Source organism: Tursiops truncatus, chromosome 4 (genome assembly GCF_011762595.2).
Source record: "Tursiops truncatus isolate mTurTru1 chromosome 4, mTurTru1.mat.Y, whole genome shotgun sequence".
NCBI lineage: Eukaryota > Metazoa > Chordata > Mammalia > Artiodactyla > Delphinidae > Tursiops > Tursiops truncatus.
In genome coordinates this window covers 24,661,266-24,675,904 of record NC_047037.1, presented here as the reverse complement: position 1 = coordinate 24,675,904, position 14,639 = coordinate 24,661,266, and the positions used below count along the sequence as shown (strand labels likewise).

The 14,639-nt window shown below is 33.7% G+C and overlaps 1 protein-coding gene across 12 annotated transcripts in view; it reads left to right on the top strand.

Annotated features, from left to right (window-relative positions):
- Nucleotides 1-7,380, top strand: part of TRPC1 (transient receptor potential cation channel subfamily C member 1) — a 63,712-nt gene extending 56,332 nt beyond the window's left edge. For 11 of the 12 annotated variants that reach the window (XM_019934306.3, XM_019934304.3, XM_073803724.1 and 8 more), the window contains 3 exons: nucleotides 3,700-3,901; nucleotides 4,200-4,394; nucleotides 5,453-7,380. In XM_019934306.3, coding sequence (XP_019789865.1) covers nucleotides 3,700-3,901; nucleotides 4,200-4,394; nucleotides 5,453-5,680 — 625 coding nt within the window. In that variant the 3' untranslated portion in view covers nucleotides 5,681-7,380. Of the gene's footprint in view, nucleotides 1-3,699; nucleotides 3,902-4,199; nucleotides 4,395-5,438 lie in introns of all 12 variants that reach the window. The other variant, XM_073803723.1, reaches the window with a different exon arrangement.
- Nucleotides 7,381-14,639: the final 7,259 nt, after the last annotated feature.

The window sequence follows — 14,639 nt, the reverse complement described above, 5'->3', positions numbered from 1 at the left end:
AATGGAAACACAACTTTCCAAAATTTGAGGGATGCAGCAGAAGCAGTTCTAAGAGGGAAGTTTATAGCAATACTGGCCTTCCTCAAGAAATAAGAAAAATTTCAAACAAATATCTTAACGTACCACCTAAAAGAATTAGAAAAAGAGCAAACAAAGCCCCAAATCAGTAGAAGGAAGGAAGGAAGGAAATAATAAAAATCAGAGTGGAAATAAATAAAATAGAGATAAAAAACAGAAAAGATCAATGAAACCAAGAACTGGTTTTTTGAAAAGATTAACAAAATTGATAAACCTTTATCCAGGCTTACCAGAAGAAAAAGCCAGCCTTTACCCAAATAAACAAAATAAGAAATGAAAGTGGAGAAATAACAAACCAATACCACAGAGATACAAAAAAATCATAAGAGAATACTATGAATGGTTATATGCCAACAAATTGGACAACCAAAAAGAAATGGACAAATTTCTAGAAACATACGGCCTGCCAAGACTGAATCAAGAAGAAACAGTCAATTTGAACTTACTGATCACTAGAAGTGAAATTGAATTTGTAAAAAAAAAAAAACCCAGCAAACAAAAGTCCAGAATGGGATGGCTTCACAGGGGAATTCTACCAAACATATAAAGAATTAATACCTATCCTTCTCAAAGTATTTCAAAGAATTAAAGAGGATGGAACACTCCCAAATTCATTCTATGAGGCCACCATTACCCTGATACCAAAACCAGACAAAGACAGTACAAAGCAAATTATAGGCTAATATTTTTGGTAAATATAGATGCAAAAATCCTCAATAAAATATTTGCAAACTGAATCTAAAAATGTGTAAAAAGGATCATGCACTATGATCGAGTCGGATTTACTCCAGGGTCACAAGGATGGTTCAATATATGCAAATCAATCAATGTGATACACAACATTAACAAAAGGTAGGATAAAAATCACATGGTCATCTCAATAGTTGCAGAAAAAGTGTTTGACAAAATTCAACATCCATTCATGATAAAAACTCATCAAAGTGGGAATAGAGGGAACATATCTCAATGTGATAAAGGCCATTTGACAAACCCATAGCCAACATCACACTCAATGATGAAAAGCTGAAAGCTTTCCCATTAAATTCAGGAACAAGACAAGGATGGCCACTCTCACCACTTCTATTTAACAAAGTATTGGAAGTCCTAGCCACAGTGATCAGACAAGAAAAAGAAATAAGACATATCCAAATTGGAAGGGAAGGTGTAAAACTCACTATTTGCAGATGACATATTTTATATAGAAAATCCTAACGTCTCCACCCAAAGAACTATTAGAACTAATAAGGGAATTCAACAAGGTTGCAGGATACAAGGTTAACATACAGAAATCTGTGCATGTTAATTAGTTTCTATACACTAATAATGAAATATCCGAAAGAGAAAGTAAAAAACCAAAATCAATCCCATTTAAAATCACACCTAGCCATAAACTTAACCAAGGAGGTGAAAGACAGTACTCTGAAAATTATGAAACATTGATGTAGGAAATTGAAGATGATACAAATGGAAAGTTACCCCGTGTTCTTGGATTGGAAGAATTAACATTGTTATAATGGCCAAATTACCCAAAGCAATCTACAGATTTAATGCAGTCCCTATCAAAATACCCATAACATCTTTCACAGAGCTAGAACAAATAATCCTAATATTCATATGGAGCCAGAAAAGACCCTGAATTGCCAAAGCAATCTTGAGAAAAATGAACAAAGCTGGAGGTGTAAGCCTCCCAGACTTCAGACTATACTACAAAGCTACAGAAATCAAAACAGCATGATACTGGCACAAAAACAGATCAGTGGGACAGAATAGAGAGCCCAGAAATAAACCCATGCACCTTTGGTCAATTAATCAATGACAAACAAGGCAAGAATATACAGTGGATAAAAGACACTCTCTTCAACAAGTCGTGCTAGAAACACTGGACAGCTACACGTAAAACAATGAGATTAGAATATTCCCTCAGACCATATACACAAATAAACTCAAAGTGGTTAAAAGACCTAAATGTAAGACATGACACAGTAAAACTCCTAGAAGAGAACATAGAACACTCTTTGACATACATCATAGCAATATTTTTTTGTATCAGTCTCCTAAGGCAAAAGAAATAAAAGCAAAAATAAGCAAATGGACCTAACTAAAGTTAAAAACTTTTGCACAACAAAGGAAACCATTGACAAAACGAAAAGACAACCTACAAAATGGGAGAAAATATTTACAAGTCATGTGACTGACAGAGGGTTAATATTCAAAATATGTAAACAGCTGATACAACTCGATATTGAAAAACAAACGATACAATCAGAAAATAGACAGAAGACCTGAATAGACATATTTCCAAAGAAGACATACAGATGACTAACAGGCACATGAAAAAGTGCCTAACATCACTAATTATTAGAGAAATGCAAATCAAAGCAAAAATGAGATATAGTCTCACACCAATCAGAATGGCCATCATCAAAAACTCTACAAATTACAAATGTTGGAGAAGATGTGGAGAAAAGAGAAACCTCATACACTGTTGGTAGGAATGTAAATTGGTGCAGCCACTGTGGAAAACAGTATGGAGGTTCCTTAAAAAACTAAAAATAGAACTACTGTATGATCCAGCAATTCCACTCCTTGTTATATAGCCAGAAAAAAATGAAAGCACTAATTTGAAAAGATACGTGCACCCCAATGTTCATAGCAGGACTATTTACAGTAGCCAAGATATGGAAGCAACCCAAGGGCCCGTCGACAGATGAATTAATTAAGAAGGTGGGATATATATATTCCATCTTCTTAATCCATATAAATACACACACAATTTAATATTCAACCATAAAAAAGAATGAAATTTTGCCATTTGCAACAATGTGCATGGATCTAGATAATATTATACTTAGTGAAATAAGTCAGACAGAGAAAGACAAATACTGTATAATGTTACTTCTATGTGGAATCTAAACAATAACACAAATGAATATATATGCAGAAGAGAAACAGACTCACAGATATAGAAAAACAAACTTGTGGTTACCAAAGGGGAGAGGGAAGCAGGGATGGACAAATTATGGGTATGAGATTAACAGATACAAACCACTATGTATAAAATAGATAAGCAACAAGGATATATTGTATAGCACAGGGAATTATAGCCATTATCCTGTAATAATTTATAATGGAGTATGATCTGCAAAAATACTGAATCACTATGCTGTACACCTAAAACTAACATAATATTGTAAATCAACTATACTTCAATTGAAAGAAAGAAATAAAGGAAGGGAAAAAAAGAAAGAAAGGTAATGGGATCATGTAGGATCTTGTTGGCCCTTGTATGCACTTTGGGCTGTTGAGCTTGAGAGCCATTTGAAGTTTTTGGGCGAAGAAGTGGCAAAATCTAACTAAGTATTACAGGATCATAGGCTGCTCTGTTGAGAAAAGACAGAAGTAGTAAGAGATTAAACAGGAATAATTTATCTTCGTTTTGAGTTTGTTTCTTTGTTTAAAGTAAGGCATATCTGTGATGTTGGGTCCAACCTCAGTTATTTTATAAAATATTACTCCTGGGCTATCTATGTATTCTTTAGGTAATGTTGATATAAATGAATTCTTTATTTTCGCTAATTAACTTAAAATTCCTTTTAAACAGAAATGTAATTGTCTTTACAGGTTCATCGGCACTTGCTTTGCTTTGTTCTGGTATATTTTCTCCTTAGCACATGTGGCAATCTTTGTCACAAGATTTAGCTACGGAGAAGAATTACAGTCCTTCGTCGGAGCTGTTATTGTTGGGACATACAATGTTGTGGTTGTGATTGTGCTTACTAAGCTGCTGGTGGCAATGCTTCATAAAAGTTTTCAGTTGATAGCAGTAAGTGTTCATTCTTTTAAAAATTTTATATTCTCTTCAGACCATACCAAATGTATATAGTAGATAAGGCAAAGATTTAAAAGAATTAAGAATGTGTCATTTAAAAATTAAATACAGATTTTTTTTTAAATGTAAGTAATGTATATTAACTGCAAGTCTTGAACCAAATTTTTACCTACAAGGTGTGGAAACATTTGAACAATCTTAAACAGTCTCTTCATACCAGCCCTACTGTGTGTGTGTGCGTGTGTGCATGCCTATTCATATCCTGTGTTGGTTTTTCACTTGCCTCTTATAGAATCATGAAGACAAAGAATGGAAGTTTGCTCGAGCAAAGTTGTGGCTTAGCTACTTTGATGACAAATGTACATTACCCCCACCTTTCAACATCATTCCTTCGCCAAAGACTATCTGCTATATGATTAGTAGCCTCAGTAAATGGATTTGCTCTCATACATCAAAAGGCAAGGTTAAACGGCAGAACAGCTTAAAGGTAAGAAGTTAGATGGTTGAACTGCAACATGATAATTTTAATAATTACTAATCTCAGATGTTCCTAAAGCATAAATATGCAGGTTCCTAAGGGCTAAGACTTGTGTTGTTTTGTACAGGGCATTCTCTGTACTAATTTGTTGTGGTTATAAAACAATTAGCAAAACGGCTTAAAAAAAACAAGGGCTAAGACTTTTTTTTTTCACTCCTGTACCCCTAATGCATAGCATAGTATCTAACATAAAGTAAGGATTCAATAAATATTTATTGAAAATGAGAGAGAGAGCTGTGATTTTTTTCATGAATTCTCAGTTCACAGTTTTAAAACAAGGAAAATATTCAGAATACCTAGGCTGTCAGCATAAGAGTGACTCTTAGAGTCAATGCATATTTTTCTGGTTCTTCTTGAAAGTTGTTCAATACATGAATAATTCAATACATGTTGCTATAAGCCAGGAATTGGCAAACTTTTTCTGTAAATGACCGGATAATAAATATTTTAGACTTTGTGGGCTGTGAAAAAATTGTAGATTTTATGTGGGTAGTAATACAACAAGAGACAAAACAAATTTCCACAAAATTTTTATTGATGAAATTAAACATATGAGAATAATTGAGTAATACTTTTTTTATAATACAGCTCTATTAATGAATAGAATTCCATTTTGAGGGGGAATAACATTTTGTTTATTTGGAGTTCAAAATTAGTAGTCCCCATCATCAAACTGATTACAAAACGTTCATCTGTAAAAGCCATTCTTAGCTCATAGGCCATCAGAAACACAAAGTGGGTCATATTTGGCCTGTGAGTCATAGTTTGCTAATCCCTACTATAAACTAAAGATCTTAAATCAAGGTAAGTGTACAGGTAAATGAATAAAACAAATATGCATGGCATGTTTCAAATGTGTTGAACATTATTTTGCAACATGTAGTGGCAAAAATATAGTCTAATAAAGCATTACAAGATATGTGTTTGTATCTGTAAATTTTTTTAAAAATCCACCTCATTTAAATATTTTTATGCACATTGTTAGTATCATAGTTTTTGTTTTGAAGGAATGGAGAAATTTGAAGCAAAAGAGAGATGAAAACTACCAAAAAGTGATGTGCTGTTTAGTGCATCGTTACTTGACTTCCATGAGACAAAAGATGCAAAGTACAGATCAGGCAACTGTGGAAAATCTAAATGAACTGCGCCAAGATCTGTCAAAATTCCGAAATGAAATAAGGGATTTACTTGGCTTTCGGACTTCTAAATATGCTATGTTTTATCCAAGAAATTAGCGATTTTCTAAATCACGTAGAGAATAATTTTCAATAATAAATCTGAAAGACTGCATTTGTATAACTTGCAATTAAATTAGTAAGATATATATTGAAATAAAGAATTATGTAAAAGCCATTCTTTAAAATATTTATAGCATAAATATATGTTATGTAAAATATGTATATATGATTAGTTTTTTTAAAACCCTCTGTTTGTGGCTTTTTGCAGTAATGAAACAGATTAAGTAGATAGATTTTGTTAGCATGCTGCTTAGTTTTCTTATTTAAACGGTGCTTAAATTTTTTTTCCCTTTCTGCTTAAGAAGGGCAGCATTAGAATTGTAGTGACTATTGCCAGAAGGTTTTGTAAAACTGAAGATCAGCAAATGTGGACTGATCTCCTTCCATAGGGTACACTTGAGATATAGAAGTCTTGTTTTTTAAAATCTTTGTTTTAGGAGTTTACATATATAGTTCAGTATTTATTGTTTAGGAGTATAGGTTTACCTAAAACAGTAGTCTATTTTTTCTTTTGTTATAATCTTAAGCAACAAAGATAAAGCCCTAATGAATGTTTGAATCTATTTGTGTCTATAAATTTAAATTCACCTCAATGTTTGTTACTGTAATATATTTACTTTTACATGGTTGTAATCACTTTATATTTTTCATTTTGCTTTTTTCACTTAATAGTATTTTATATATACATTTCCATGTATTGATAGAGTCCACGTATTTAAATTTTTATAGAATTATATAGTTTTTGAAAAATATAGTTAGTAGACTTTTCATTTTGTAGCTACAGAGTATTTGATTATGTTTATAAGTTTGCACAGCTACTTCTCTAAAGTTAGGTATTTATTGGCTTTTAATTTTTTATTATCATAAAAGTGATATAATTTTTTTTCAAGCTGGAGTGAATGTTCCTAGTTATAAAGCTAACCCAAAATAAGGATTTAGAAGGTATTTCTTTGTCATGTATGGTCACAGCCTGTTTTGTTTGTGTAAACATTGGAAGACCCTTTAATGCAAGGATTTGTTTTACTTTTGGACTAAGGTTCTTGATCTTATATCCAAAAGTATTTTCCACAGGATTTAACATAGTTCTAGAAACGGGACTTCATGCTTATTTGTGGCTCATTCTTGATGCTTAGGGTGAAAAGCATTGACTTTTAAAATTGGAGAATAAAGTATATATTTAAATTTTTTTTCCTGTGCTCATGTAAGGGATATAGTTAACATTTTTTTCATAGGCTATTCCTTATTTATTCATGCAGCATTTCCAGTTAAGAGGTTATTATGTATATAATTATCTTCTTAACTGAATGTCAGATGGTCTTAAGGCCACAGGGTGCAGGTAGCCCTTGGTCTATAAGTACCACCGATCCAGGGATCAATGTTGAAATATGTTAGTGTTGTGTTTCATCTTGCTTTTTACTTTTTATTTTTTAATTTCCAAATTGTAAGTGTTCCCTTTTTTGGGCAAATTCTTATAAAAATGTTTATTGTAAAGTTATATATTTTGTCTATGATGGGATTAAGCACTTCCCAATTGGGATTTTACATCAGGGTTTTTAGTCATTCTAAAAAATATCTAATTATTAAATCAAAATATTTATAGATTGCCTACTGTATGCATGAGTTACACGGTATATTTTGAATGACAGCATATTGTAAGAAAAAAGGTAAATAAAACTTGACATTAGATTATAAATTGACAGAGTTTGTTCATTGTTTTATTGTATACTTTTATACTTTTAATTGAGATATAATTCACATATCATAAAATTCACTTTTAAAGTATACAGTTCACTGTTGTTTTTTTTAATTATGGCAACAAAGGTCTAAAATGCAAAACATCAACATCTGACCCCTTTGTACCTCTTCCTGCCTCTGGTGGCAATGATATTTGACTCTTTTAGCTATTTCTTTTTATATTTGTAAATACCATATTTTGAAATAATATGACTATACAAAGACCTGTATGTGAGTGTTTATAGCAGCTTTATTCATGATCCCAAATTGAAAACAACCAAATGCCCGTGAACTGGTGAATGGGTGAGTAAATCGTACATCCATACAGTGGAAATCTACTCAGTGATAAAAAGGAATCGTATCAGTCAGAGTTCAGTCAGAGAAGCAGAACTACTAGGATATTGGCAGTCACATATGTTTGTGTGTACAGTGATTTGTTTACAGGGATTTGACATTACACAATTGTTGGAGTTGGTTAAGCAGTCTCTGAGGCTGTTGTTTTTGCATCTAATACTGGAGCTTGAAGTTCACCAGGTTGGCTGTTGGAAGAGGAAAATAGGTGTCAGGGGGAAGAAATGCGGATAAGCTGGAACCCATGAGGACAGTCTGAGACCCTTGTCACTTGTCACTGTCTCCAACCTTGATGGTGTGGGAATCCTGTGGGAGAAGTTACCCTTTGCCACGTTGCTAAACATACTTGGTCCAGAATTAGAGAAACTGAAGGACAAGCCAAGGAAAGGTGGAATGATTAGAGTCCTGGCTGCTGACCTTCACCAGCAGATAAGTTTCAACATGTGTAAACTATGAAAGTGCCTGCAAAAAAACGCCAAATGGCTGCTGCTCCATTTCTCCCCACCAAATATCACACTGAAATGTGTCTTGTGCCCACCCTACCCAGAAGCATACATGGGAGAGAATTCTGGGAAACATAATTCAGCCTATCCAAGTTGACACAGGAACAAACTAGTGAAATATATGCAGTAACACAGATGAATCTTAAAAGTACTATGCCAAGTTAGGACACTCATCACAAAAGGCTACACACTGTGTGATTCCATTAATATGACATCCTAGAAAAGACAAAACTATAGAAACCAAAATCAGATCATTGGTTACCAGGATCTGGTGGGAAGAGAAGATTGATTGCACAACTCATCAAACTATACATTTAAAAGGGTGAATTTTAATGTATGGAAATTATGCTTCAGTAAACCTGACAAAACTACATTATGGTACAACATACTAAAATAAAGAACTAAGAAGAAGGCTAGAGTAGCAATTCCCATATCAGACAAAATAGACTTTAAAATAAAGACTATTAAAAGAGACAAAGAAGGACACTTCATAATGATCAAGGGATCGATCCAAGAAGAAGATATAACAAATGTAAACATTTATGCACCCAACATAGGAGAACCTCAATACTTAAGGCAAATGCTAACAGCCATAAAGGGGAAATCGACAGTAATGCAATCATAGTAGGGGACTTTAACACCCCACTTTCACCAATGGACAGATCATCCAAAATGAAAATAAATAAGGAAACACAAGCTTTAAATGATACATGAAACAAGATGGACTTAATTGATATTTATAGGACATTCCATCCAAAAATAACACAATACACTTTCTTCTCAAGTGTTCACGGAACATTCTCCAGGATAGGTCATATCTTGGGTTACACATCAAGTCTTGGTAAATTTCAGAAAATTGAAATCATATCAAGTATCTTTTCTGACCACAATGCTGTGAGACTAGATTTCAATTACAGGAAAAAAAAACTGTAAGAAATACAAACACATGGAGGCTAAACAATACGCTACTAAATAACCAAGAGATCACTGAAGAAATCAAAGAGGAAATCAAAACATACCTAGAAACAAATGACAATGAAAACACACTGACCCAAAACCTACGGGATGCAGCAAAAGCAGTTCTAAGAGGGAAGTCTATAGCAATACAATCCTACCTCAAGAAACATCTCAAATAAACAACCTAATCTTACACGTAAAGCAATTAGAAGAACAAAAAAACCCCAAAGTTAGCAGAAGGAAAGAAATCATAAAGATCAGATCAGAAATAAATGAAAAAGAAATGAAGGAAATGATAGCTAAGATCAATAAAACTAAAAGCTGGTTCTTTGAGAAGATAAACAAAACTGATAAACCACTAGCCAGACTCATCAAGAAAAGAAGGGAGAAGACCCAAATCAACAGAATTAGAAATGAAAAAGAAGTAACTGACACTGCAGAAATGCAAAGGATCATGAGAGATTACTACAAGCAACTCTATGCCAATAAAACGGACAACCTGGAAGAAATGGACAAATTCTTGGAAAAGCACAACCTTCTGAGACTGAACCAGGAACAAACAGAAAATATAAACAGACCAATCACAAGCACTGAAATTGAAACTGTGATAAAAAGCTTCAAACAGACAAAAGCCCAGGACCAGATGGCTTCACAGGCGAATTCTATCCAACATTTAGAGAAGAGCTAACACCTATCCTTCTCAAACTCTTCCAAAATATAGCAGAGGGAGGAACACTCCCAAACTCATTCTATGAGGCCACCATCACCCTGATACCAAAACCAGACAAAGATGTCACACAAAAAGAAAACTACAGGCCAGTATCACTGATGAACATAGATGCAAAAATCCTCAACAAAATACTAGCAAACAGAATCCAACAGCACATTAAAAGGATCATACACCATGATCAAGTGGGATTTATTCCAGGAATGCAAGGATTCTTTAATATATGCAAATCAATCAATGTGATACACCATATTAACCAACTGAAGGATAAAAACCATATGGTCTTCTCAATAGATGCAGAGAAAGCTTTCATCAAAATTCAACACCCATTTATGATAAAACCCCTCCAGAAAGCAGGCATAGAGGGAACTCACCTCAACATAATAAAGACCATAGCTGACAAACCCACAGCCAACATCATTCTCAATGGTGAAAAACCGAAACCATTTCCTCTAAAATCAAGAACAAGACAAGGTTACCTACTCTCACCACTATTATTCAACATAGTTTTGGAAGTTTTAGCCATAGCAATCAGAGAGGAAAAAGAAATAAAAGGAATCCAAATCAGAGAAGAAGAAGTAAAACTGTCACTGTTGGCAGGAGACATGATACTATACATAGAGACTCCTAAAGATGCTACCAGAAAACTACTAGAGCTAATCAATGAATTAGGTAAAGTAGCACGATACAAAATTAATACACAGAAATCTCTTGCATTCCTATACACTAATGATGAAAAATCTGAAAGGGAAATTAAGGAAGCACTCCCATTTACCATTGCAACAAAAAGAATAAAATACCTAGGAATAAACTTACCTTAGCAGACAAAAGACCTGTATGCAGAAAACTATAAGACACTGATGAAAGAAATTAATGATGATACAAACAGATGGGAAGATAATACCATGTTCTTGGATTGGAAGAATCAACATTGTGAAAATGACCATACTACCCAAAGCAATCTACAGATTCAATGCAATCCCTATCAAACTACCAATGGCATTTTTCACAGAACTAGAACAAAAAATTTCACAATTTGTATGGAAACACAAAAGACCCCGAATAGCCAAAGCAATCTTGAGAATGAAAAACGGAGCTGGAGGAATCAGGCTCTGTGACTTCAGACTATACTACAAAGCTACAGTAATCAAGACAGTGTGGTACTGGCACAAAAACAAATATAGATCAGTGGAACAGGATAGAAAGCCCAGAGATAAACCCACACACATGTGGTCACCTTATCTTTGATAAAGGAGGCAAGAATATACAATGGAGAAAAGACAGCCTCTTCAATAAGTGGTGCTGGGAAAACTGGACTGCTACATGTAAAAGAATGAAATTAGAACACTTCCTGACACCAGACACAAAAATAAACTCAAAATGGATTAAAGACCTAAATGTAAGGCCAGACACTCTGAAACTCTTAGAGGAAAACATAGGAAGAACAGTCTTTGACATAAATCACAGCAAGATCTGTTTTGATCCACCTTCTAGAGTAATGGAACTAAAAACAAAAATAAACAAATGGGACCTAATGAAACTTAAAAGCTTTTGCACAGCAAAGGAAACCATAAACAGATGAAAAGACAACCCTCAGAATGGGAGAAAATATTTGCAAATGAATCAACGGACAAAGGATTAATCTCCATAATTTACAAGCAGCTCATGAAGCTCAATATCAGAAAAAAAAAAACCCAATCTAAAAATGGGCAGAAGACCTAAATAGACATTTCTCCAAAGAAGATATACAGATTGCCAACAAACACATGAAAGAATGCTCAACATCACTAATCATTAGAGAAATGCAAAGCAAAACTACAATGAGCTATCACCTCACACCAGTCAGAATGGCCATCATCAAAAAATCTAGAAACAATAAATGCTGGAGAGGGTGTGGAGAAAAGGGAACCCTCTTGCATTGTTGGTGGGAATGTAAACTGATACAGCCACTATGGAGAACAGTATGGAGCTTCCTTTAAAAACTACAAATAGAACTATCATATGACCCAGCAATCCCACAATGTTCATTGCAGCTCTATTTACAAAAGCCAGGACATGGAAGCAACCTAAGTGTCCATCGACAGATGAATGGGTAAAGAAGATGTGACACATATATACAATGGAATATTACTCAGCCATAAAAAGAAATGAAATTGAGTTATTTGTAGTGGATGGACCTAGAGTCTGTCATACAGAGTGAAGTAAGTCAGAAAGAGAAAAACAAATGCCATATGCTAACATATATATATATATATATATATATATATATATATATATATATATATGGGATTGAAAGAAAAAAAAAGGTTCTGATGAACCTAGGGGCAGGACAGGAATAAAGATGGAGACATAGAGAATGGACTTGAGGACACGGGGAGGGGGAAGGGTAAGCTGGGGGAAGTGAGAGAGTAGCATTGACATATATACACTACCAAATGTAAAATAGATAGCTACTGAGAAGCAGCTGCATCGCATGGGGAGATCAGCTCTGTGCTTTGTGACCACCTAGAGGGGTGGGATAGGGAGGGTGGGAGGAAGACACAAGAGGGAGGGGATATGGGGTTATATGTATATGTATAGCTTATTCACTTTGTTATACAGTAGAAAGTAACACACCAATGTAAAGCAATTATACTGCAATAAAGAAGTTTTAAAAAAAGATGTGGTATATATATACCACGTGTGTGTATATATACATTTATCTGTACATATATATGTATATATACACATATATACAAATATATTGGAATATTACTCAGCCATAAAAAGAATGAAATACCACCATTTGCAGCATCATGGATGGACCTAGAGAATGTTATTCTTAATGAAATAAGTCAGAGAAAGACAAACACTATATGATATCACTTATATGTGGAATCTAGAAAAAAATATCTATATACAAAACTCGTAGACATAGAAAACAAACTTATGGTTGCCAAAGGGGAGATGGATGAGGGAGGGACAAATTAGGAGTATGGGATTAACAGATAAAGACTACTATGCATAAAATAAGCAACAAGGATTTACTGTATAGCACAGGGAATTATATTCAATATCTCTTAATAATCTATAATGGAATATAATTATAAAATACTGAATCACTATGTTGTACACCTGAGGCTAACACAATATTGTAAATCAACAATACCTCAGTGAAAAGAAGGAAAGAAAGAGAGAAAGAAAGAAAGAACGAAGAAAATAACAGTTGAATTTTATGATTTATTACCACTCCAGAAGAAAACAGTGCTTGAATATGCAAGTCAGTAGCCCATTAGTAACATAACACAGTCACGTGAATTATGGTAGTAAATGCCAGGGTGAAGAATTTTGTATTTTTCAAAATTTATGTTAGCAATTCTAGATTCTTTGCTATTTCATATAAATTTTGGAATCTGCCCGTCAATTTCTACCAAAAAAACCTTGTGGTGATTTTGATTGGAATTGCATTGATATTGAAATTTTTCTTTTCCTCGGAAAATACATTTATAAAATAACAAATAGGCCGAAGTTATAGACTGTAGGGAATCTAATTATTCAAAATTACACTAAGAAAATATTAATAGTACGAAGGGCAATGGCTGCTGTGGATATCACATTTGTAAGTAAATTTGTTAGCTTTCTGGCATCACTGCCCTGTGGGAAAATATGTTGTGTTTCTTGAAGAGATATTTAGAAGAATTGCCAGTGACAGTGTTTCTCTTCATTTGGTCATTTCATACTACTTTTTTCTTTTCCTACTCCCCCTGCCTCCAGTTTGAAATACGTGCTTCAAATATAGAACTCAAAAGTAGGAAAAATTTTATGTGTTAGTTACATGGTTTAAAATAACCATCTTTAAGAGACATGGTTTCTGATGTAAATTAAATTACAGTAGTACAAGAGGCAAAGCAGCATGGTTGGGTAGGAGGTAAATGTATGTTTCAAAAAAGAACTGTTTCAGCCAGATAATGACAGGTTTCTTCATTCTGCTACCAGCAATCTAGACGTTTCTCTCTGTCTGTCTCCATTAGTAAGACTATTTGATCAATCCCTTCAGTTTTAGATAAAATTATTCTAAGATAGTAAAACTATCAGGTGCTATTTGAAAAGGGTTTTGAGGAAGAAAATGTATTAGCCACCTCATTAACTCATTCAGAAATTAAATTAATTTGGGAGATGATTCAACTCCATATTTTAAAACTCATTTCCCCCATTTTATATTTCAGTAGAAATAGCAAGCACATTGCTTATTTTAACACAGAGGGTTTTTTCTTTTTTTTTAAGGTACAAAACTAAACAAAGCATAGGAAGGGGCAGTTCTTTTATTCTCTGTATCCTCAGCTTAAGTATGTTGTTGATATTAAATGACACAAATTTGTTAAATGAAAATTTAGCCATTATCTATTTGTGTAAATATCCTGGAAATGATATCCAGTCAGATACCCTTCTAACAATTGCAATCTCTAAGTCTTATTCCATCAAATTGGATTGGAAGAAAACTTACATCACCTACTTCAGCTTTCTTATTTCATAGGCAAGAAAACTGACGTATTAAGTAATTTGTCCAGGTTGTACAATGACTGACTTGGGATCTTGAGCTCCATTTATTATTTGTGTTGGGAAAGATAGATCCAAACACTTTGGTTTTTTGAATGAATTTCTCACTATAGTTTCATCTTGGTCAGAGAATAGAACTTAAGATGTC